The 25,879-nt window shown below is 37.6% G+C and overlaps 1 protein-coding gene across 9 annotated transcripts in view; it reads right to left on the reverse strand.

Annotated features, from left to right (window-relative positions):
* The window catches only part of LOC139696671 (sodium/hydrogen exchanger 3-like), a 575,082-nt gene that overhangs the window by 190,317 nt on the left and 358,886 nt on the right, over window positions 1-25,879 (reverse strand). For all 9 annotated transcript variants that reach the window (XM_071595493.1, XM_071595487.1, XM_071595490.1 and 6 more), the window contains exons 2-3: window positions 12,699-12,965; window positions 8,548-8,744 (exon numbers count right to left, since the gene is read on the reverse strand). In XM_071595493.1, coding sequence (XP_071451594.1) covers window positions 8,548-8,744; window positions 12,699-12,965 — 464 coding nt within the window. The remainder of the gene's footprint in view (window positions 1-8,547; window positions 8,745-12,698; window positions 12,966-25,879) is intronic.

Here is a 25,879-nt window from a genome sequence, read left to right on the forward strand (position 1 = left end):
GTATGCCGACATTATACCGAGACAGTTTTTATTTAATATTGACATTCCGTACGTATCTCACAAGGTATACTTACCGTGTTCCTCGACAAATTCACTCCCCTTACATGCTGTTACTCATCAACTTTGAGCGACGAGAGGCTTAACGTTTTCATCCTCATTTTTTTTCTCGCATCCTCGACGTTAAAAATCTTTAAAAACAATCGAATAGACACCATGGAGAAATTCACACATGATCCCAATTAATGCAGACGATTTCGTCACAATAACTCTTCACGTCAATTCATGATACGGCTAACGGAACACAAGGAGAAGCCAATGCACTTATGTATTGATGTTGTACCTTGGTGAAGATGCAAATTTTTATGCTACCTTAGATAATATTTTGGATTATTTTTTTCTACATATTATACATTCTATCAATAGTTTAAAGTTTCTTTTTCGCCCCACTTATTTATAAAACATTGGAATATCATCAATGGACTTCACATTAAAATTCTGTAATACTTTTAAAATTAACAAATCCATTTGGTGGACTGAATAATAACAGTTTCAATGCTGGCTTTTACGCCATCATCGTTTAATAAGCCCATTAATCAACACAACATATTTGACTGAATTTGTATACATGATGTGAGAAGCTAGAGGTATTAAAAGTTTTAAATCACTGACCGTACATCATCTCATGAAACAGGATTGTCACCAAGGATGGGAATTCAATTGATCAAGTCACAGCAGAAAAATACTTTCGTGTCTTAATTTTTTTCTCCGATAACAAATAACCGACGCTCCCTGGCTTCCAATTTTCGTCTCGTCTTCTGGTCAATCTGAGTCCAGTCTATGTCTGTTCATGTCGGGGAGTGGGAGTGAGAACGGCTTCTATCGGACAGCTACCCTTGCTATGGGAAACGAGTGTGGACACTGAATGGCGTGCTTATTTCGCGGGACTTCCACGGGAAAACCCTGCCCCTCATCTTAATTCTTCCTCTCTATGTCTCCACTACGCCCCACGGAACGAGGAAAACTCAGTGAAGAGAAAACATTCGGACTTCTTTCATCCCATAGTTTACACTCAAAATTGTTCCAGAAAGTGGCTTTGTTTGGAAATTAAATTAGATGATACATGAAAATATTGAAAAAATATTGAAAAATATTGAAAAATACATGAAAAATATTGATGAATACAGCTTCTTTTACCCCTAAAATATAATATTACTAAACAAATTGAAGAAAAACTAATCCAAGCTTAGAAAATATGAGGTTGAGCCATAAATACTGTTTATGCATTGATAAAATTGTTCAATGAAACTAAAAACATAAAATAAACACTTGTTAAATCAGAGTTTCGCGGAATAAATACATTTCAAGGAAACACTAAAAAAGAAAACTAAAATACTAAGTATGGTAAATTTTAAAGACGAAGGGAACCAAATACAAAAGGAGACCAAAACCAGTTTATATTTGACTACAATAAAAGAATAAACCAATGAATAAAAAATAAAACATTCGCAGCACAAAGATTAACTAGACTGGGGATCACTCGCGGACAGAAGGCCAAAGAAAGGATTACATTTTTTTCAGGAAGAGGCAACGAGTCTCTTCTGATAATACTAATAAGGAATTGCCAACCCCACCGTCCCATGGAGGGAGAGATTATGAAAATAAGATTTACGAGATAAGCTGTGGAACCGAAAGTTTTAAAATGGCGATTTCCCATGAACGATATTGTATCAGAATAACTTCCAACGATGGCGCTAAGGAAGCATTTATTTATACTAATTAATCTAGCGTGTAGTCAGTATTTTATCTAACTCTTAATTAATTGTTCCTCAATAACGTTAAACTGACTTTTTTAATCACTAATTAAACAAGTGCAATAAATAACCGTCGGAGATATCTTTTCCAAATACAAAAGTCCTTAAGATATTTTTTTATAGACTTATATAATCATTCTCTTTGCAACATTATTTATCGAGCTCATCATAGCAGTGATCTTCCTTAAAGAATCCATGGAGTTTTTGAAGTGTTTTCCAACCCAGTATAAAATAAAACTTCGGGTTAATCGTTGTTGTTAAGTAAATATATCCAGTCGATCGTTCCATGATTACAAATATCATAATTAAATAACCCAATGTATAGTTAACAATATATTCAACCATAATTTAAGAATAATTTTTAATTCATTAGCCTGAAATCAAATAACTTAAGTTCCTGAATTGTCACGGATAAAACTGATCTGATGACATGAAAGTCTTCAAAACTTAGATCCATACTTTTTGTCTCCGGCGATAATGGACATTTTTGCTGGAGTCGATGTCGGAGGGGGAAATTAATGAAATCCATGTGATTAGAAGTCTATGGAATAATTGTTCAAGCGTAGCCATCCTCAAAAACCTGTACGCTAGTCCTTCAGTGGGAAACTAAATTTTTTTTTCTCAAGAACTAATTTCGACAGCCCTCCAAAGAAATGTTTTTTTTTTTAGTCAAGGTTCCAGGAATCAGGAGTCAGTACACTGAAAGTGACAAGCAACGTTGCGCAATGTGATGAGAATACTGTGTGATCCATAAGGGGAAGAGCATTGCGAGGGCAAGGTAGCCGAAGAGAGGGGAGCACAGCTGTGAGGAGACGTCCAGAGTAGGGTAGAAGAGGTGTGGAGGACAATAAGAGTCACTGCGGGGGTTGTAAAAAGCCATGATGGGGGAAAAATATACGTCTCACGTCAGAAATTGTTCTCGCTCCTCTACTCCCCATCGCGTGAGAACGCATGTTCCCCTACGCACCCCGCCGCTCCGTTTACACGACCTGCCCCTCAACGGAATATCATGTGTCCGAACGGGACAGGAACGACGCTATGAAGTCCTTCATCCCCACTCTGCTCGAAACTTCAGGGAGCCCATTGCTTTCGTTCGCCAAAGAGGAAAGTTAAGACAAGCGGTGACTCCTTTGCAAAATCAGTAACATATCTGATGAGAGAGCTTATTAAATTCTTCCGTATGCCTTATAAAATACATGTACGTATGTACACCAACGTCACGTCATGTAAACTGCCGTGGAAGATTGCGGCAAAAGGACATCGACTTAATTATGCAGCTCTGGGTAAATGTGATGCATTCTTAATATCAATTATGGATGAATATTACATGTTCGACCGTAAGTGGAGCGGAAATCTTGCCTTGGTATTGCTGCAATCACGAATTTTGCATGAAATCTGTTCATTCCGAACAAAATGTCCTTTATTTGAATGGAGTGGTCTAATTTCCCGATGTACTCGTAGAATAAAAACCTTATGATTTCCTAAATCCTCTATGCAAATGTGAGGAAACCTTTTTTGAAAAAAAACAATGTACTCTCAAAAAATGGCTTTTCTTTATCTCATGCAGCAGGAGGAAGATTCTTGGGCTCAATTTACTTCTCAGAATGTCTGATTTTACAATTGGTTTGTAATTTTTTGTGACTTTTTTCAGTGAATTTATTGGACAATTGCAATTATACTTGCATGAAAAAAAAATCTTGAGTGTCGAGCGTACTCGTTGGTTCCTTAAGCTAAGAAATGGAGTGGCAGCAGACGTATCGACCAGTGCAAGTTCAACTAAATAGTACCTGAAATATTCAAAATAGAAGGCACGAGCAAGATTATTTCGGGCGGATTTTTCAGTTGACCGACGCCATACGACGCATAGTCTTGACTATCATTTTTCAACGAGGATTGTACGAAGATAAAATATTGATTTATTTTTCATAAATTTAATGTCAAAATGGTTAATCATGTTATTCTGGCTCGGGAAAAAGTTACTGCCTAAAACGTTGAATGCACTATAATTACAAAACCATTACCAAACCATAAAATTATCTTTTGTAATTAATATCCTAAAACAACTTTTATTGCCAATGTATCATGCACAATATCTTTACCAAAGACTGATTAAATTTAACTACGAAAGGTATATGTTGATAGGTGCACCTCAAATACTTTTCCAAATCATACAAAGTTTTGCTGAAAATTTCATGTTTAGCTCAACCGCTTATCCCGTACAGCAGAACTTTTATGGTTTAAGTGACACTCGAAGCATATGCTACATTGATAACACTCAAGTCAATTTTTGCTAACACCACTCACCTCTATTTTTATCATAATGAAAACAACATCACCATGATGCTAAATTGCATTAACTTTTTAATGACAACATTTCTCTTTTTTGATATGGCGTGATAAATGTTTTCAAAAGTATGGCTATAGTACACTAATTCAAGCGTGAAATTCTAATTAAATTTGAAATTAAAAAAATAACATTTTAAGAACGATGAATCCTTTGAAATAGAAGCCACCTTACAGCGGGTTAAGGGCGCTGGTTCGTGAATACTTCTTCATGCAGCTTGGAGGTCATACTAAGGCTTACAAATTCAACAGCTGAACCACTGGATTGCATTGAGGTAAGCTAAAGAATGAATACTTCAAAAAACTCGAATTGTAGCACATACATCTACAACAAAAGGTAATGAGAGATATAGAGAAGTGAATAGGACGATAACAGCAGAGATACGTCGTAAATGAGGGTTTGAAATTGATCGCAACCCTACGAGATTATACCTACGAATATTAGTAAGAAAAGGGATAAGGGTGACTCTATTCGGCGCATTATATTCATAATGTCTGAGAGAAATGAAGAGTATTTTCCTTCTGCGGGAGATATAAAATCGGTGAGAAAAAATACCAACCGTTACTGTCACCGAAGGTGAATTTTTTCTCCCTATCGAACTCATTCCCGACCGGTTTATTAAACGTAGAAGAAGTCACACAGAAGAAAACTAGGATAAATGGAGCGTTCACATAATAACACAAGCCCCACACACGCGCAGAGACATTCACTGAGGAAGCATTGGGGCTGGGAATGGAAATTCGAAAAAGAAAAAAATAGTAGTCACGGTAAGTCCTGCCCCCTCGTTTATTCTCACCATGATACGAGGAGCAGAAGCATGGTGAGTGTCGATGGATCGTTAAACAGACGGCATACGTCCCACTGCTGACAACATTATACTCCCTACGGAATACCACCTCATCTTTAGTGTCTGCGGAATCGACTAGGACGAGAAAAATATACGGCGAGGAAGAACAATGAGAAAGAAAAAATCATTCGAGAGAACGGACATGAAGTGAAACGAGAATGCACTTCCATTATTCGCCCCGGTTTTTAATGTACTTTCAAGCACATTCAAGCACCCCCCTCGTGAAGAAGTGAATTTTTTGGGCGCAACAGTTTTCGAACACCAGGATATGAAAGCAAAGAGTTGATAATATTGATCAGAGCCAGGTGCTTTCGGTGTAATATTAACTTGAAATTGCTTTATCTTCCTTACTCTGGGGAAATATTTACATCGTTTATATTCATCTATGCGAAGCAAATTTACTTACATAACTTCATCATAATTATCTATTCTACAATACGGCCAACGGTTTTGGGAGACATCTGTTAAACTAAGGTAGCTTCTCAAGCTAAACCAGCCATTATAAATCAATTAATTTAAAATATCATTGCCTTTTTCTACTTCTGATAACCCCTATATTTTGTTTGAATATTTTTTAAACACCCCCGTTTTTAGATCAGATAGACTAACTATGCATTCATAGGTTTATTTATTATTTCTAGAGTTGATTTTTTTAGGAGAGGAAAAGAAATATATCATTTTGTAGTTACACAATGTGTTCTACCTAAAACCTACCTTAAACGGTAGAATATCACCAATAATTATAATTATCGTAACCTTGGAAGTATGCACCGATTTTTCAAACTGTGAATTCAGTTATCGCTTGAATAATGAATTTTGTTTGGATGAGGAAGTTTTATTCTTTCAAGAATTTCTAATAAACGACCTTAGACACCTGAAAATCTTCATTTTAGAAGAAGGATAGCTAATACTTCTACCCACATAAACATATTTAAAAAATTAAAACCAGCGAAATGAATATTAGCGACAAACTCTTTATTCCTCGAATATATGGAATGAGATTACTCACAGGTCGCCTGTTTAGGCGTTCAGCTTCAATACCATGTACAAAAGGATGGCGAAACGCTGACGCACTTGGGAAGATTTAAAATTGAAACGGAAATAGTTAAAACTTCACAACCGTTAATATTCCTTCTCTTCCACCCTCAAACTTTTTCGCTAAAAGAAGAAAGCATCCCTTGGTGTTTCCAAGCAACATGGATGAAGAAGTGAACTTTTTTTAAATTGAACGGCAAACTTCATAAACGTGACCTAGATTTAAAAGCGCAGGATCATTATCTTGGCCCAGAGTATTGAAAAAACTAAGATTATTTATCGGGAGGAGGGTGGAAGTATTGGTGAGAATAATTGAAACATCTTTTGTTTAGACTCAATAGATATTTTGCGTATTTTCTGTCCTTCATTTGGGCGTTTCCAACACATTTTCAACACTCCATGGCTCCATTGACACGTTTGCGTTTTTTTTCATTCTGCCCTTAAAACTAAGCGATTGCTCTTTTTATTTTTACGAATTTAAAGTTAACTGACACTTTTTTAAGGATAGAAACGTCATAACGATTTAAGGTGCGACATAAATATAACTTTTTACTTTAAATTTATATAAAATAGGGTGCTTATTAGAGGCACACACTTACGAGGTATGTATAAAAAGTATCGGGAACATTTTTTTCTTGGCATGACGTCGCAGCGCGCAGGCTTGGTAGTGGGGTTACTGACCTTCAACACTCGCCAAGCACCTGTGAGTTACGCTAGATCGTGTTTTTAGTGAACGCCTGTCGAGTGACTCGGTGCAAGTATAAACTGCAGAAAACAATTAAACAGCGGTGCACCATCAAATTGTGTGTTGGACTGTGTAAATCGGGTAGGGGGAAGTTGGGCATGATTTCCTGAGTTTTAACGGATGAAATCATGCAAGAAAAACTGCATTTTTAAGTAACAGAAGCTCTTCAAAGATGATCAAGATAGTGTGGAGGACGAGCCCTGCGTTGGACGGCCATCGTCGTCAAGAGCCGAAGGAAACATGCAACGGGTGCTAAATTCAGGCAGTGAAGTGCTAAATTCAGGCAGTCAGTTAAGTGTAATTAAGATGGCAGATCGTATTGGTATTGATAAGATGACAAAGAATTCCATTTTCACCAAAAATTTAGCGATGCGCAAGATTTTTGCTAAACTCGTCCCGAAGGTCTTGACGGTCGACCAAAAGCTGAGTCGAGTGTCTGCTTGTGGAGACCTTCTGCAACGCGTTGAAAAAAACCCCGAATTTTTTAACAGTCCCGAATTGACACCAGTAGACTATTTCCTATTTCCAAAAGGGAAATCCTCCCTCAAAGAGACCTAAAGGCCATTAAAAAAGCTTGCATGCATACCCTTAAGAACCTTCCGCAATCCGTCTACCAGAGAGCCTTCCAGTCGTGGACCAACGGTTGGCAAAAGTGTATCATCGCTTAAGATATGTACTTAGGAGAATTTTGAGCCATTGTACCAATATCTGAGATAAATCTATCTTTTCTTTTTTTTATAATCAAGCCTCGTGTGTCGTTGGCATGTCCATAATAACTCTCTTCTACTTATCTTCAGGAATCCCAAGGGGCGTATATTAAATATATATATTATAGGAATCCCAAGGGGCGTACAATCCCACTATTGTTAATATACCACCCTTGCACAAGGTGGTACTTGAGGCGAGATATTTGGATTTGCAGGCGAGCTTTTGAGGGGTGTAATCGATATATACTGTTTTTGCGTCACTGAGTGGAATTGAATCAGCCTATTTCCGATTTTTGTTTGACTCTTGCTGCTGAAGGTATTAAAATACTCACCTGATCACGCGTTTCAAATAGTTGCGGTTAATTTCACCTCTTACTGAAACCTCGTATCAGTAGAGCTATTAATCTCTCTGCCTAAAATAAATTCCTTTTTGGACGACAAGTTGGCTAAATATCCCGAAACTAAAAATTCCCCCAGGCTGTCCATTAAAGTTAGGCATTAGAGTTCAGGGACCGGCCGGGTGAGGCCAAAAACTGTCAGAGGTCTGGTCCGGCTAGATGAAAGACATATTAAACGCGATATATGAACAAAAGGTCTCTAAATACCCGTTGAGTCTGGCATAAGAAATACTGTTGTGGAAAGGATGTACAAATACTAAGGCAAAGCTTTTTAAATGGTATTATGCCAGGAAAAGAAAATACGTACGCTATAATGTAATGATAGTCGATATAATAATTTATGATTTAAACGAAGAATTATTAAATATTCAATACGTCTTTAGAGATCTCCCAAACAAAATCCTCACAAAAGTATTGACCAAGTCCCGACTTTCGAACTCGGGACTGCTTTTAATCCAAGAAAATATGGCGCCGATTTCACGGGTCTATTAAACCCTGTTGAAACCGCATCTGCTTCCAATTGCTTCTCATGAAAAGTTGAGAAGATTTCCCCTTTTCGGATACCTCTTTTCAGTGCACCCCCTAAGAGCCTTCCCTAATCGCCCTACCCATTAGCTAATCCCTGTAAACCGGCAGAAGGGGACTACTGCCCTCACTCACCACTGTGACAGCGTCGTTGAGCAGCGACTCCCCGAACACGACGATGTAGAGGATCTCGTTGACGTGGATCTCCTCGAAGACGGCAAGCACGGCGACGGGATCGACGGCGGAGATGAGGGCGGAGAAGAGGAGCATCTCGAGGAGCGGGGTCTCGACGCCGTACAGGCCGCTCTGACCGACGGCCCACAGGGAGGCACCTTCAGGGCAGAAGGAGAGCGATCACTGGAGGTTGACAACTTGGTGGATGGAATGGCTATTAAGGAGATACCTCCATTTCAGGAATTTCAGAGTTGGAAACTCAGAATGAAAAATTCATTACCGAGCATGTAATTCCCCAAACAAATAGAGATAAAAAATGCTGGGACAATTACACCAAGACACTTTAGTCGGAAAATGTTGTAATTTCTCCTCTAGTTACACAATCGTGATCACACAACGACGTTGACCATCCTTCGCATATTTTCTTAATCAACCATTTGTCTTTAGTAATTTCGTTCAAGTATTAGCTATACTATTAGATATCCAGACACAGTTTATAATATTTGCTGCATATGTCACCGAAATTACAACGCGGGCATTAGGGTTATTATAACATACTTCGAAACTTTATCAAGAGAATGAGAAAGAAAAGATATCGCTTTCCAAACAAATATCAATGTAATTCTAAATATTAAGTAAAATGAAACAGTTCAATATTTTCGACTTTTGAACGCCTTAAAAATTTTCACAAATCCTTCTTATTTATTTTAATTTTGCACAAATAGCTCCGGATACTTCATTTACTTTAACTCCTGCTGGAAAAGGACTTGAAACATGCTTAACACAGGCGCTTTACGCATGATATTGCTCAGTAGAGCAAAAAGTTAATATTTATGCTTAATATATGCAATAACTTAGTAAGTCTAAATTAACTAAATGCCACTAACAATTTTTTTCTAACGAATATAGGATTTTGTAGCGCACTATTCCCTCAAGAATTCCTTTACCTGTAATATAGGTCTGTCACCAGTCATGATGAAAATTCTTTCAGCTCTTCGTGGAATAAAGTCACAACTACGAACAATTCTTAAGATGAGAATCAATTTTAATAACGGTGCCCTAGAATTTGAGTCAGACCTCTCTTCAAGGCATTCAAAAATTATTTCAAAACCGCGAATATAGTTTTCAGCCACTAAGCGACGTTCTTAAACGCACTGAAGGTACGAAAAACACTGCAAATTGAAGTTATCATTCATCAAAAGTCAGACATCCGCGTGTTTATTCAAAAGAAGGTTCAAGAGCGTGGTACTTGGCCACGATGTTCACGCTTAGATTAAAGTGATTGTGCTTTTGTAAGTGTGGTAGCCTGAGTGTGTTCCTTTAGGAGCTGAGTGAGGTCTTTACGTACAACACTGTACGACAACCGTATATAGAACCCACGGAGTTCCCCCAATCAACCATGGAGTTTTAGCCTTAGGCGCTCCCCTCTAGCATTTTAATGATCTTAAACTAAAACACGCGGTGAATACACACGAAAATCATTTTCAAAGGATTTTCTTTCCGATACCATACTTTGGAAATATTTAATGTTCGTGACTATAGGTGGGGTTACCTCGGCTTCCTAGCGGGTGAGAACGTTTGACAACTAGCCGGAAAGACCCGGGTTCATATCTCGGATGATAACTTTGGACAACCCAATCTAAACTCTAAATGGTACTGGAGTTGGTGAAAACCCAACGGTGTTGGAAAGAATCAGAGACTAACCCAGTGGCTCACTTCACAGAACACTATCCTTACTTTAGCCATGCCTCTTCTGACTCTGTATTCTTTAGGATTTTTCTCTTACACCCCTTCACTCTCACGTTCTCTTTTTTCCCTAAACACCTTTATCTCTTCCTTACAACACTACATTTGAATTAACACCCAAGTAATTATCTAGATATAGATATTCTCTACTTGTGGACATATTTTTATTTGGCAAATGAATTCAGTACTCATGGAAGTCATAGCCCATGCATGTTGGGCTTCCGTTCAAATCTGTGTGAATAAAGACGCAGACAAAAGCAGACTTGTATCACCTACTTTATAAAAATCTCAGTATTCTCATTCATTTAAAAAAATACGCAGTTAATATCCGTTTAATTCTTGCTCAACACACTAAACATTTTCTTGAGCGCATCAATTTTGTTTGTACGTTCTCTATAGCAATAAGGAGGAGCACTTTCTTCAGGAATTTAATACTCGTAATTGTTCATTGTCTAATAAGTATGTAGAAGAGGTTTTCTGTCAGAAATAGTCTTTCATACATGTTATATGACCGAAACTCTACGAGTTCCGCTGATAACTGTTTTGGCAGCAGACCCTACCACACACCTTTCCGGAGGATTGTAAGACATAATGACGATTTACATGAAAATCACATAAATGCCTAAGAGTACTATTTAAATCCAAATATGGTTAACGTAAACAAATAAATTTTAAAACAAAAACGAAGCCGCCGAGCATACGAGACATTTTACACACTAGGTTTGGTTCCTACGATGCGAGGCTTATGTAAAATCCGTTCTGCACTCAAGTAATTGCCTTGGGTGACATCCAGGAGTTTATGTGACGTGAACGAGGAAATAAGCACGAGGTTTTAAAGTGTCACCGTGAAACCGGGGAACGGAAAGCCGAGGGGAGATAAGGAGAGCTCGAAGGTCAGAACGGAAGGGAAAGAGGCGTAAGAGGGGAGCCCAGAAGGGATCTGCGAAAATCCTCGGCTTCGTGAGCAGCTCAGCCGACCCAGATCAAGACTTAATCCGATAGAACTCCAAAATATACGCCCAGGGAACGTGAATTCGTTTTGGTTTCGGCTATAGGAAAGGTTTCTGGGGCCGCAATGGAGTATGCTATCGCGTTTACTCAAATATACAAAATATTTGGCCCGCATAATCTAAATGATAAAACAAATTGGGAAGGTGATTTAATGCTTAAAATAGGGATTTATATTTAAATAAATTGTCTAGGAAAATTTTCCATCTCTAAAAAAAAGTTCTAACGGGAAACAGAGGCCGGTCATCCACAAGTCTGGAAGTTTAACCCCTGGCGTGTCGTTCACTGGGGTAAACCGTCAACTAACCAATTATGCCCTTGAAATTGCAGCCACAGTAACAGTGGAAATGGAATTTTTCAGCTTCCCTGATGAGCGTTAGCACATAATGATGTTAACACAGGAATATCACAAGCCCTTTGCGTGGTGAGAAGTAAATTATGCCCGAATTGGGACCCTGACCAGCGGAAATAGCCACGTTTATATTACGGCGATTGTTTATACGCAGTAGTTGGATGGCCGGCGGTATTGTAACAAGTAAACAGGTCACACATGTTACATTTATTAGATGACCAAACTTGTAGTTTCACTAGCTAATATAATTACACAAGGGAAGTTCCGCAGCTTCCACAACATATTGTGTTATTGTCCATTATCAAGGCTGGCTTTCAATCGCATGCAAGGCAATGTTTATGCACGCCAACTGTTTCTTTGCCCATTAAAATAAATTATAATATATAAAACCGGCAATTAATAAAACCGATAAGGATATTTAATAATCCCAAGATTTCAAAGGGACTTCATTTCGTACTTTGTTAAATACCAAAATTACTTTGATACCTATTCTTAGGCTAATGGTTCTCTTTCTATCATAATTAAAATAAATATTCAAAACGTTGGACGAGAGTATTGCCTTACAAACGCCACACATGGAATGTACTTAATTTATTCCATAAAATCCTTGGCAATTTATCGTTCCCATCTCATGGCTACATGTTTTATAAAGAATTAATTTAAAAATTACGTTACATCAATTATGTCTACAATCATTCCAATTATGAAGTGAGGGAAGCACGCTAAGGTATGACGATTCTGAATAAAAAACGTGATATGATGCATGTGTAAAAATAAACTTTTCCAAAAAAGAAATAAGAAAGCTAAATTTTAATAATGTTGTATTTTAAATCTATTAAAAGCACACGTCTAATACTTTCATTTCGAAATGATTCAGGATAAATTTAATATCGACAAAATCGTTCGAGTAAAAAAACACAGACAAAATATCATGATGATTCGCTCTATTTTTCCGATCATTTCACCGATCGATCAAGCCAACAGGAGCCAACGCGCCTTCACTCACCAATGGTAAGGGTGTTGAAGATGGTTCCTACAACGGCGAAGAGCAAGATGGTCCCGAGGTGATCAAAGAAGAGCCTGTTGGGCATGAAGTAGCCGGCGTCCAGGATGATCGGAGGCAGCATGTACAGGAAGAAGGTGTTTGGAGTCAAGGGCGAAACGTGGACCGCGTTGGTGGTGTGGAACAGGAGGACGCCGATTGCTACTCCAACGGTGATCAGCAGGCAGGACTCCGGGAACATCTTGGACAGCTTGGGCGCCATGTGGAATCCTGTGGAAGGGAGAGAAAGAATCAGCCGTTGAGAATAAGCACCACTCATGCTAATTCACAGAGTACTCATCAAAGTGGAAAAGGATACTCTGCAGCCAGTAGGACTGGAGCATCTCTATGGGTAAATAAGATCCAAAAAACAGGGATGGTGAAAAATCCCAGCGGAGGATGTCATGTACATGGGTGGTCTGAAAAGTTTCCGACTCCGAAAATTTCAGAAAAAATGTCTAATTAGTATGTAGTCAAATAAGATTTCTACAAACATAAAGAATAGATGAAGGCTTAACTTCGTGGAATGTTTACACCTCAGAATGACCAAATCACTTCGTAATACTCACACCAATTTATAAAAAGCATACCATAGTTTCAACATGCACCTTTCATAGTCAAGGCAGAAATACCCTATGCTCACTCCTATTTATACTCTTTGCCTGTGGGGGAGGTAAGATTAGAGGAGATATGGGAGGAATGCAAGGGTGGATGACTTAGAAAGGAAAGGTAGGGAGTAAAAGATGGAAAATAATTATCAAATCCTGCATCTAATGAGCTCCAAACCTACTCTCTACCTCTTCCTTATAAAATAAAGTAAACCGAACCTTTGGTATGGCCCTAAATGGTAGAGCGTGGGTAATGATTTGGCAACCATGCTTTCAACTTCGTTGATAAAATCGTCTACTGAATCAGCTTATGAGGTCCGTATGAGATCTACTCATTCAGAGAGCTTGGCGTGCAAATTGAAATGCCTGAAAATCTTCCATGGGCGTTTGATTTGCACTGAACCGGAAATGCAACGTAAATTAAATTGAAAATGAGTTAAATAAAATGCAACAATAATCCAAATCCAAATTTAAAATATCCGATAAAAAGTTAACTAAATTGAAAATTTATTAGCTGGAAACTTCCCAATCAACAAGCGCCTTCCGATTAATATACTATATATCAGGGGAAATGTTAGTCACGGATGATGAGATGACAAAGTATTAACACGATTCTATAAAAGTTTTTTTTTTCACGGGGTTTTTAGATATCTAGGTTTTTAGATTTAGGTTGCTGATGTAACCCTTTGTTGTAATAAATTCATGTTTGAATACAAAGGCTCCCTCAAGTCATGGTATGAGTTACTGTCGGGAAATTTTTGTAACAAGTAGATATAATTAGAGAAAACGGGTGGTACATAGACTTTTTAATAATGAATCCAGACTGTGTAAAATAAATTTATATGGAAGGACTTGGTTAGTTTCATCATCAAATACGTTTTTAGATTCTGTCGGGGGCCAGAACGCGTAAGCACGTAAGCAATTATATAATAATATTAAAATGGATTTAGTTTAAGTTCAATAATTTATTATTGATCACTAGTTTCGCCGTCAGTCCAATCTCCAATTTATGAAAAAAATATATAATGCACAAGTCATACTGAGCAAAGCACCGAATCTAGTGGTAATAAATATATTTGACAGTGAAAAACACTGAAGTGTGATTTATTTCATAATAACAAGTGTCCAGCAAGTCACGATTAATACGGGTATATGTAAAAGAATGTTTGGTTTGATGAGGGGAGGGTAGAGCTCACCTTTACAGCGAGTGATGTTTAGACTTGGGGTAAGAGGATCAGTTCTTTTACCTGTGCCGCCTGGGGTTTCCCAATACCCAAAACAAATAGTACTAAAAAAATCAAAAAACGTAAGTGAAGCCCAAACCCAGCACCCGAATTTGAACCTGGGCTCTCCGGTCAGTCGCCGAACACTCTACCCACTAAACTAACACGCCAATACAATAACAGTAAATGTAACATAACTCCGCATGTTACTGCAATAAAATGTGCAGTTTGGAGTAGATTGTGCGAAAGACTGGGAATTGATTACGGGGGTAAACATTTTGGAATAGGAGAATCTGCTTGATTCAGATCTGTGATAACGCGTCTGCCAATCATAACCAGAAATCAGTAGCGTATTAGAAACTCGCATTCGTTAAATTTAAATTAACTTCTTTCTTTGCAAAAGTCAAGCGTGGAACTTATGCTACGGTTACTTTTAAAGTAAAATAAACGAAGTAATGCAGTCGACCGTATAAAGAGATTCAGCGGAATACGCCAAAATTTTATCTATGTTCATTTACACCGGAATACTTTCGCATCATGGAAAAAACACCCATAACCACTACCAGCCAAAGAGGAAAAACCACAACCTAATTTGAAAAAGGAAAATCATTTCGGTATTTTTCCGCGAAATATACTTTCTAAACGGCAAGCAATATAAAAAAGCGAATTAAAATGCTGATTCCTAAAGGTTGATCTCTTACAAAGCCACTTTTATTATCCATAATACCTATGACTCCCAGTAAAGGTCAAATGCACAATTGTCCTACATTTCCGCGGTAGCTATTTCTCTGTCATTAGGAGAGAGCTGATTTTCTCTTAAATACATGTTTTTCATTTCCTGAGAGTCAATTTAATGACACGGAAGTATCCTTACATCAATTACTGTTCTTTAAACAATGAAATGTTAGTATATTCTAAGAAACATTAATGTTTTAAAACGTTTTTTTCCCTATTTAGCAGATTTCCTTCTTCTCGCTATTGTGGCCCTAATACTCACTGCCCAACCACTCGAAATTGACTTCCAGATAACTTACGAATGTAGAGCTATGAGAAGAAACAAATATTGAGTATAATAAAAAGCAAATGGTTGTAATTCAATGACAAATAAAGAAATTTCTTTCGAACTATCGCGACAGTTCGAATATTTTAAAACCAATTGTATATATAATAGGAGAGGTATTTTGGATTAAACAAAAGTGTAATAATGATATTTTTTCTCAACAGGCATTTAAAATAATTTGATAAAATGAAGAAATTTCAAACCGAAATCCTAAAATTAGCAATTTCTCCATAGTTAATATTGCACGTAAGCATAAGGCGACAGAAGTAAAACAATGTTTTCGCTATATCCTCTCCAAAGTTATTAATTTTTGATAACGCACAAATGTAGACAAAAAATTGGATGAGGAAATTTTCATACTAAATTAACTCAAGAAGTGAAGCATTAGTTATTCAAATATGTAATTTATTTAACTCGAACATATATATCTCATCTTTGGTTTTCATATTCAACTATCTTAGCGTTAGTATGAGTATAACCACCGTTCAATCGAAATGAGCACCCCTTTAATTTTTCTCAACTCTGCGTTTCAACACTCTGTTACTCCATATAAAGAATTTCTTAACCTTATATCAGAAAACTATAGTTCGATCCATCTTTGTCGTTCAAAGTCTGCACTCTGATGGAGTTAATGAAAGAAATTCCTAAGTTGATACTAAACCATTACCGCACATTACACCATTATTTTAAATGATGAAGGTTCTCTTCAAACATTTTAACGAACGAACCAAGTAATTAAATCCTCGGATGTATAGCGGTAAGAAACACAAATTGAAAATTCCGTCGCGAATATATTCAGATTCCTGCTCGTTAATCTTTTGCTGCTTTTTCTTATAATAACCTCGAAGTCCCAGGACGTTAAATTCTCATTAGTTGGACATGGGTTCCACAAAACATTACAGAGTAGCTCAAACTTTTGTTTTTTACATGATAGGACAGGATTTCCTCTTCATACAGACAAGAGATAAAGAAAGCTTTCCGTACAATCAGGCCAACGTTGCCATGAAAACGAGGTAAAATAATAATACACTCGTGAGAAAAAGTAATTCAAGTATCCGTTACTCATTTCTGTCCTTTAAGAAAATACCTGGATACTAAAACAAATATCAAAATTTAATTAAAAACTTTAATTCAAAAAGTTTATTACGTTAAAATAAAAAAAATCCGTCCAAATTCACATTAAATATATCATAATGAGTTCACGTGAAAGCGACAGATAATTAAATCAAAAATTATGTAGACTTACATTAGTTAAAGAGATGCATATGACGTTTTTGCTTGTCGATTACATAATGTGTTGTAAATAAAGTGCTTATAAGTTAGAAAGATTTAAATTCTGGATTAAAATATGTCAGACTCTTAAAATACACACCCAGCGGCGTTTCAATAGGTTTATCTAAAGTGTAAAACACGATCTCAGAAAAAATAAATCCCGCCTGCCACTGTAATCTTCGCCCAAGTTAATTCTGGGAATGTTAATTTCATCGTCAGACACATGTGTACAGGTATATATTAGCAAATGTGACGTCAAAGACTTTATGGGAAAACTAACAACTCTATCCCACTTTTACATTCTCCTTTCTAGAAAGCGTTATCAAGAGATGACATGCTGGTGACAAAAAAGAAAACAAAAATAAAATTAAAAGCCATCAAACCCATAACAGACAAATTTAATTTCATGGTATACTACATACGAAACCCCCTGGGGGAAAATTTCGTTTTCGCACCAGGAATCATAAAAAATGGATTGAAACTAAAATTAAAAAGGCCAAATTCAAATCTATTTAAGTAATTGTAAGGATTATGGTAAGTAATTTAAGGATATATAAAATATATATACATGTATATATATATATAATATACGTATATATATATAATATACGTATATATATATATATATATAATATACGTATATAGTATTACCTAGATATATATAATTATATATGGTCAAAAAAATATTTTTGCTCTTGCGATTTGCTAATTTCTGCCTTCCCCACCTCTCCTGATTTCGTCCTTTAGTGTGTTCATATCCTAGTATCTATTCCATTTGAATGAATATATATTTATATATACATATACATATATATTTAAATATATTTATTTATATATTATATATATATTATATTTTCTCCTGGACTATTGAATCCCAATCCAAAGCTAATTCCTTTGCCATCTGCAGGTCGACGAAAGTTATATACCACCTCTCCTGCCTTCTATAAAGGCAATACTACCCTTTCCCTCCGCATGAACAACCAGCGATACTCAACTATATATCCCGCTTTCCATAATTCCTGTGTCTAATCCATACTCATATCGCTTCCAAAGGAGCTTCCATTTGACAGCTGTTTCTCTGTTTTGGTTAACAAAATTCTCCCCGAATCCGTCAGCAGCATTGTAGGAAGATCACCTGTGATGGCTCAAATATCGACACTTAGAGCTTTTAAACCTACCGGAATTTATTCAGCCCACTAAATCCATCTAATATACGATATCCCCTCATCTTCTTGTTCCATCATTCTTCCCTTTCCTCATCCATGGATACTTTTCGTTGTTTCACTGAGAATGGCATTGTGAGGATTACGGCTTCATCGGCAAAACGTCAATCATACTCATGAGTGTCCTTTCTTTACGTTTCTATGATTCGTTATTAAAATTATATATATGTATGTATATACACACAGGGTAAATTACGTTTCATCGATAGCTCAAGTGGTTAAGAGCATCCGCCCGGCAAGGGGAAAGATCCGGTGTTCGACTTCCGGTCAAGAAAATATTTTTACTCTTGTGATCCGTTCGATTCCGCCTTCCACACCTCCATTGTGTTCGTCCTTTATGTGTGGTCCTATCCCTTTTCCTTATATATGTTTCCATATAAATGAGTATTTATTCGCCGTTTGGCGGGATTTCGTGTTTGAATATATACAGGTATAACCTGTATATATATATATATATATATACATATATATATATATATATATATACATATATATATATATACATATATATATATACATATATATATATACATATATATATATACATATACATATATATACATATATATATATATATATATATATATATATATATATATATATATATATATATACATATATATATAAGAGGGGCAAAAATGGAGGTCTGCAGCACACCAATAAATTTTGGCATTAAAACACTGATAATGATACATAAACATATATATTCCAGGAAATATACGCTCCGGGAAAGGGCCCATAAATCAGAATGAGAATATCACAAACTAAGACAGTTTACTGGCTGGAAGAGCTAACATAAACTAAGATCATAATATATATATATATACATATATGCTGTGTTAACGAGTTTAAAAAACTCCCTTAATCTATGTTGATCGATTGGAGTCAAACCCAACTCTTTCGCAAGGAGTATATTTCGAGCAAGAGGAGCCATAAAAATTTATGAATCATTTAATAAAATTAATATGTGTGTAAATAAATAGCATAAGGTTCTTACTGCGAAAGGATGATCTTTATCAAATGCAAATAGTTTTAGATACTCAAACAGAGAACATTTTGCTAATTATTTCATATGAAGCCTGAAGCTCTAGCAACATACCAACTACGACGCCACGGACGGCAATTCCATATACGGTCCGTGGCCGTAGATGATCCGTTGCATCTGAACTCTAAATTTTTCTCCTGACATTCCGAAAAAACTGACAGAATAATATATACATTGACGGCAATCGGATGAGTCTCAACGGGAAATTGATGTCCTACTATAACTATATGATACGGCATAGAAGCTTTCCAAATGGCCTCGCCATATTGAAAAAATGTACGAGCACTTATTTTTCCCCAACGTTGCTGATGGGTTATGTATAGGAATGGCCTTGGCATAAATGAAACTCAACGATAAGTGTGAATGATGGCCCGAGCGAATGAGAATGTATAGGCAAGCATTCTGAATTTATCTCGACTTCGCGTGGAATGTTTTTGGTTCAAATGTTCACTAATGGACGCTAATTTCTCACTCACTCTAAGCCATATATTCGATGGAAATAATCATGGAATGGAAACACCTGAAAAATAAAAGCATCTCTCTACCTAAGTGTGTCTCATTTACATCGTCCTATGTGTTTGGAGATTAAATTCCTTAGCTTTGAAAATCGTCCTAAAATTCGGAATTTAGATATATATATATATATATATATATATATATATATACAAGGGATATACGTGGATATATACATATCCACGAAAATACATAAGGAGGGGATACCACTCCGACCTATAGTCAGCCAGATCGATGCTCCAACATACGGACTGGCGAAATACCTGGCCCAATCTCTACAGTTCTACGTCGGAAAAACATCGTCATTCGTGAAAAACTCCGGGCATTTCATCGACATCCTGAAAAAGATCACAATGGACAGCAACGAATTATTGGTGAGCTTCGATGTTGTTTCACTGTTCACTAACATCCCGATTAAGGAATCGGTGGAGATCATCAGAGGCCTAACCACCAACGGCATTCCGGAAGACTTCCCCACACTGGTGGAGCATTGCCTCACGAATGCTTATTTTTTGTGGAACGAAGAATTCTACGAGCAGACAGAGGGTGCAGCCATGGGTTCGCCGCTGTCTCCGGTAGTGGCTAACCTGTTCATGGAGCAATTTGAAGAAAAGATCCTTAATCAGTACGAGAAAAAACCTAGGATGTGGTTAAGATATGTGGATGATACTTTCGTCATCTGGCAGCACGGCGCAACAGAACTTCAGAAATTTCTTCAATTTCTCAACTCACAACATCATTCCATCAAATTTACGATGGAAGTAGAAAAGGACAACCAACTACCTTTCCTGGACGTCTTAGTCAAAAAGAAGAGTTGTGGGAAGCTGGGACATGCTGTTTACAGAAAGAAGACACACACCGACCGTTATCTAAACGCAACCTCTCACCACCATCCGCTCCAAAAGACATCTTTGGTGGACACACTAGTTCACAGAGCGTATGAAATCTCTGACGCCGATTCTCTGCTGACTGAAAAGAAACATCTCCTGAGAGCACTAAAACAAAACGGCTATCGGAACGATATGGTCCTAAAAAGGACCGCCAGGGAAGAAAGGCGAAGACGAGATTCTGACAAGTCAATCAAGCAGACGGAACCGGACCCAAAGGCATACGCGACTATCCCCTTCGTATCCGGAACATCCGAGAAGATAGCCAGAATCCTTAAAAAGCACGACGTGGTGACAAGATTCAACTGCACCAAGAAAATAGCGGACGCGCTCCCCGGACCGAAGGACAAAATCTCGAAAGACCTATACGAAGGGGTCTATCAAGTACCGTGTTCATGTGGGAAAGCCTACATCGGGGAAACATGCCGAGCTATGAAAGTTCGGATGAAAGAACACCTCCGGGCTACTACGAACAAACAGTTTCACCTCTCGGCCATCTCCGAGCATAAATGGAGTGAACCCGGCCATGATATTCTATTCCATGACGCTACAATCATAAGTAAAGAAAGTAGATATTACCCACGCCTAATCAGAGAAGCTATTGAGATAGCCAAAAACCCGGCGAATTTCAATAGAGATGAAGGCTACCATCTCCACAACGCGTGGAAGAGAGTCCTCCGAAAAAGGACCAATCAGAGAGCAGCACTTGGACGGGACCACCTATATAAGGACGGCCAAAATCTGAGTCCCTCATCTTCGACCTGAAGACGCCGGATGAAACTTCGGCGAAACTGTTGTCGGCTTCAAACAACAACGCGGTGAAAACCCGGACATGCAGAATTCTTCATATATATATATATATACAAACATATAGATATATATATACATATATATATAGATAAATACATATATATAGATAAATACATATATATATATATATACATACATATATACACACACATATCCATTCATGAAAGGCCTGTCCAAAGTGTATTATGAAATTTTTCCCGAATAGACGGGCGGAAATTTCTCTGACTGGGTTGGACGGAGAAAAGTCTCAAGAAAGACTGAAGGCCGGTGGTAGTTGGCTCACAACCTTTGTGAAGTGCGGATCGCTAGTTTGCGAAACATCTATAACGTGACCTCATTACGCTCCGTCTTAAACCAGCTGTTGGAACAGAGCTACGCTTTCTAATTTTGCGTTAAACTAGGCCAAACCGGGACATTAACTTATGAAATGCTCAATGCAGCTTATTGATAGCGTGATACCGCCATGGATAGATCGGATATTTCGGAATGGAAGAAGTTGTTTCGAGAAAGTAGAGAAGACGTCGAAGAACCCGAACGTTCAGGACGCCCTTCCACCTCAAAGAGTGGCATGAATCTTGAAAGAATGAAGGCTTTGTTGGACGGGGATTGCAGATTAAGTGTTCGTGTGGTTTTTGATGAACTTGGCATCCCTTAGAGTGATGTAAATCGACTTGTGATCGCAAAAATGGGCATGAGAAAGGTACTTGAGTAATTGGTGCCGCGAGTACTCTTGGACGAACAAAAGAAAACTCGCACGCGGATCTGCCAAGAAATTCTCGACCAAGTGAGTGCGGTCCAAATTTTTGTACAATGCCCTACCATTCTTCCTTGTCCCCCGCCTCAAATACGTACCGAAAGAACGTTACCACTGCTAGGTGAAAGAGTTACAACACACCGTGATCAGGGAGCTTAGCCGCATTCTATGCAGCGTCTTCCAAAAAGACGTACTAGGCGTGGAAAAGCCAATGGCAGCAGCGGTGTGTGCACGCACAAGGATGCTGCTTCGAAGAATTTTGAAGGTATCAATTCCGGCAATTTATGTTTTAATCGACTCAGTCCTAATACTTTTGGGACAGACCTTGCAAAAATAAATAAATATATATACATATATATATACACATATATATATAATAGTCATATATAATGGGATGACAAAATATAACACAAATAGAATAGAATAGCAACATTTAAAAGGACACTCACACGGGATTTAAACCTTCCAGAAATAGGGTGGGGGGGCAAAACAGCGGGTGGCGGGCAGGCACAAGATCTGGTAAATCGCCTCATTAACGAAGAAGGGTTTACCCAGGTAGTAAATAAGCCCACTAGGGGAGAAAATACCCTCGACGTTTTTCTACTTAGACCTCCAAACCCTATCATTAGTGTAGATGTCTTTCCGGGAATAAGTGATCACGCAGCAGTGTGTGTTAAAATGGACTGGTATAGATCAACAAAAGGTATGGGGGATGAAAAGAAAATTTGGCAATATACCCGGGCAGATAGGGAAGGGTTCCAGGAATTTTTAAGGGGCAAGTTTCCTGAATGGGCCGCTAGTGGAGCGACCGTGGAGAAAATATGGGAAACATTCAAAGAAATAATTCTTGAAGGGCAAATGAAGTATGTTCCCATAAAAAATTTGAAACAGAACTCGGATCCGGAGTACTACAACAAAACCATAAAAAAACTAAAGATAGCGGTAAGAAAGGCACACAGATTAAAGAATGAAAGTACAGAAATGTCACACCATTACAGGACCTTGGTCCGGAACCTAAATAGGGAAAAGAAGGAGGCAAAGGAAAAATTTCTTATCAATGCAATTTCAATTTCAAAGGCCTCTGAGAGGGCCGCAAGCTCGAACAATTTACCGTGTGAGAGTTCTTTTAAGTGTTGCTATTCTATTCTAATTGTGTTATATTGTGTCATCCCATTATTGTGCCGCTCGTGTGAGTTTTTCCGTACAATCGTTATATATATACACACACACACACACACAAACACACACTCATACACAAACTCTCACACACACACATACATGCACGAATAAATACACATACAGGGTTCGTCCGGAAAATAAGTGTACTGATTTTTTCCCGCCGCTCCAGGCGCGCCCAGCACCGCTCTGACGGGCTGCGATTGGAGGGGGTATGTTGGCAAGCGACTCTGAAAAAGGCAGTCGGCTCTGAGCTGTGGTGTAGTGAGGAGCTCTGTTAACGCGAACCTCCACGCTCGACCCACGTCACGGAACGCGATGCCGAAGTTTTTGGAGCAGCGTTATTCCATCAAATTTGCGGTAAAGCTTGGGAAATCGTCTACCGAAACTGTCGGTATGATTAACCAGGCTTACGGGGAGTCAGCCATGTCCAGAAACATGATCTTTCGGTGGCAAAAGATGTTCGTGGAGGGCAGAGAAGAGGTCGACGATGAGTCTTCGAGAGGTTCCCGATGATGCCTTCGCGGGAGCGTTCCAGGAATGGGAACGCCGCTGGAACAAGTGTATCGACTCACAAGGGTCCTATTTTGAGGAATATTAGCTTAAGATATGTAAAAGTGTAATAAATTTTTTTTCCTGAGCTCAGTACACTTATTTTCCGGACGAACCCTATATATGTAAGCACACAATAAATGAATATGTAAATGAGTGCGTTCACCAATACTTCGAATGCTTTGACTGATCAACCCTAGGGTTCGGATTCCAACCGCGCTGGGAATATCGCAGTAAATTTCCTCGGTCCGCAGAAGTCTGAATTTTCTTCCTGGCTGTCCCCTCAAACTACTATATCGGCAACGAAAACTCGTAGCTCTAAATGGCCTATTCCAGCGAAGAGGAAAAACATTCACTGTAAAAGGGATGGTTTGAATTACGACTTGGAAAACACGTTTTCAGTTGGTCCAACCCGTTATAGTGTATCCCCTCTTGTGGAAATAATGAAGAGAATTTGAAATAAAAACTACGCATATTTTTCATGAAAATGAAAAGATATTTACTTGAAAAAGCTAATAATGCTACACAAAAATGAAGTTCTATTTAATGCTAAGATTAAATCTAGGTCTTAACTCCATATATTTAATATCTCATACTTCTTAAGCAAACATATTTCAAAACTGAGCGGTTAAACAGCTATCGTGTTCCCTTTTCCATTTCCTACCAGTCTCAATACATGAAATGCTTTTAAGTTACTCAATCCGAATATTTTCATCATCAGATACTTTCTATACCTATTAATATTTCGACAAGGACAAAATTTGTAGTACCCTGTTGATATAAAGAAATATTTGACTATGCTAAAATGTAATCTGTAAAAGTAGGCTTTAAGAGTATCCACATAATTGACAGAAAATGGAACAGATACTTAATTAATTCCGTAATGGAAAAACCCTCAGTGATAAATAATTGGCTGAAGCTACATCAAAATGTAGTTGAAGAAAATGGATGCTTTATTATTTGGCGGAAAGAGCAATATCCTTTACATGACCTTGGATAATTCTTTTTAATCAATATTTGGCCGTGTGCCAGCAGCTTGGGTCGAGAGCCAAGTAGAAACATTTTTATGCCGAGAGCAGGCACGACGTCGCCGTATTTCTAACGACTCATACGCTTCTGGATTGGCAATTTGTCCCTCTATCTTCAAAATCTCAAATGATACACGCAAAATCTCCTTTAGAATAGCCAATTCGCCCTTCTTAGAAATTAAGAAATCAAAAGTAACCTCAATCCCGCTCAATTAAATCAATTACTCTTTTGTCAGAATTACAAACCTCTTAAAGATTCTATTTGCTGAAATACCAGGATAATAAACAGCACGATAACAAATGCGTCTCTAGAGTACAAATAGTATACCTTTCATTGCTTTTCCTCAGTGCAACCATAGAGTATTTAATTTTTGCATCATCCGTCCATTTACGGTAATTATCACGGCAAAGCAATATTAAAAATTATTTTTCTGATTTATTTATGAAATCAGTTATCACATTTTTTCACATTATTTGGGTAAGTATTATAATGTACCTCTGCTATCTTGCTACATCATTGCTGGCAAGTAGACTTAAATCTATGGCCACATACACTTTTATACAAATTATGTGCATAAAGACAAGAATTTTATCTATAACCATTTCTTGGTTACTTTTCCACCCATATCTTATCGAAGCGCATGTACATGAAAACAATTAGAAGTTTGCTTGGCTTCAAGAAAGGGCAATCAATGAATTGCATTTGCATAAGCCGTCAGTAAATAGTTCGGGTGATCTTATCTTTCTATTCAGAAAGGAATAATGCAGAAAGTATGAATGTGTCTGGAGGTATCACTCAGATTTCGACTGAAAAATGTTTTGTTAGCCGGTGAGTTTTGCCTCCTCCTGGAACTCGCCGGTTAAATAACAAAATTGTACCAACCACTTTTAAACATTTCTGTAGAGAAAAATTTATATTTCCCTATATTCTCAAGATTTTACTTCTAGTTTTCTTAAATGGTTACCTATGAATGGTAAAATTTTCTTTAATCCA

Source organism: Hetaerina americana, unplaced genomic scaffold (assembly GCF_022747635.1).
Source record: "Hetaerina americana unplaced genomic scaffold, ioHetAmer1.1.p SCAF_7, whole genome shotgun sequence".
In the NCBI taxonomy this organism is placed as follows: domain Eukaryota; kingdom Metazoa; phylum Arthropoda; class Insecta; order Odonata; family Calopterygidae; genus Hetaerina; species Hetaerina americana.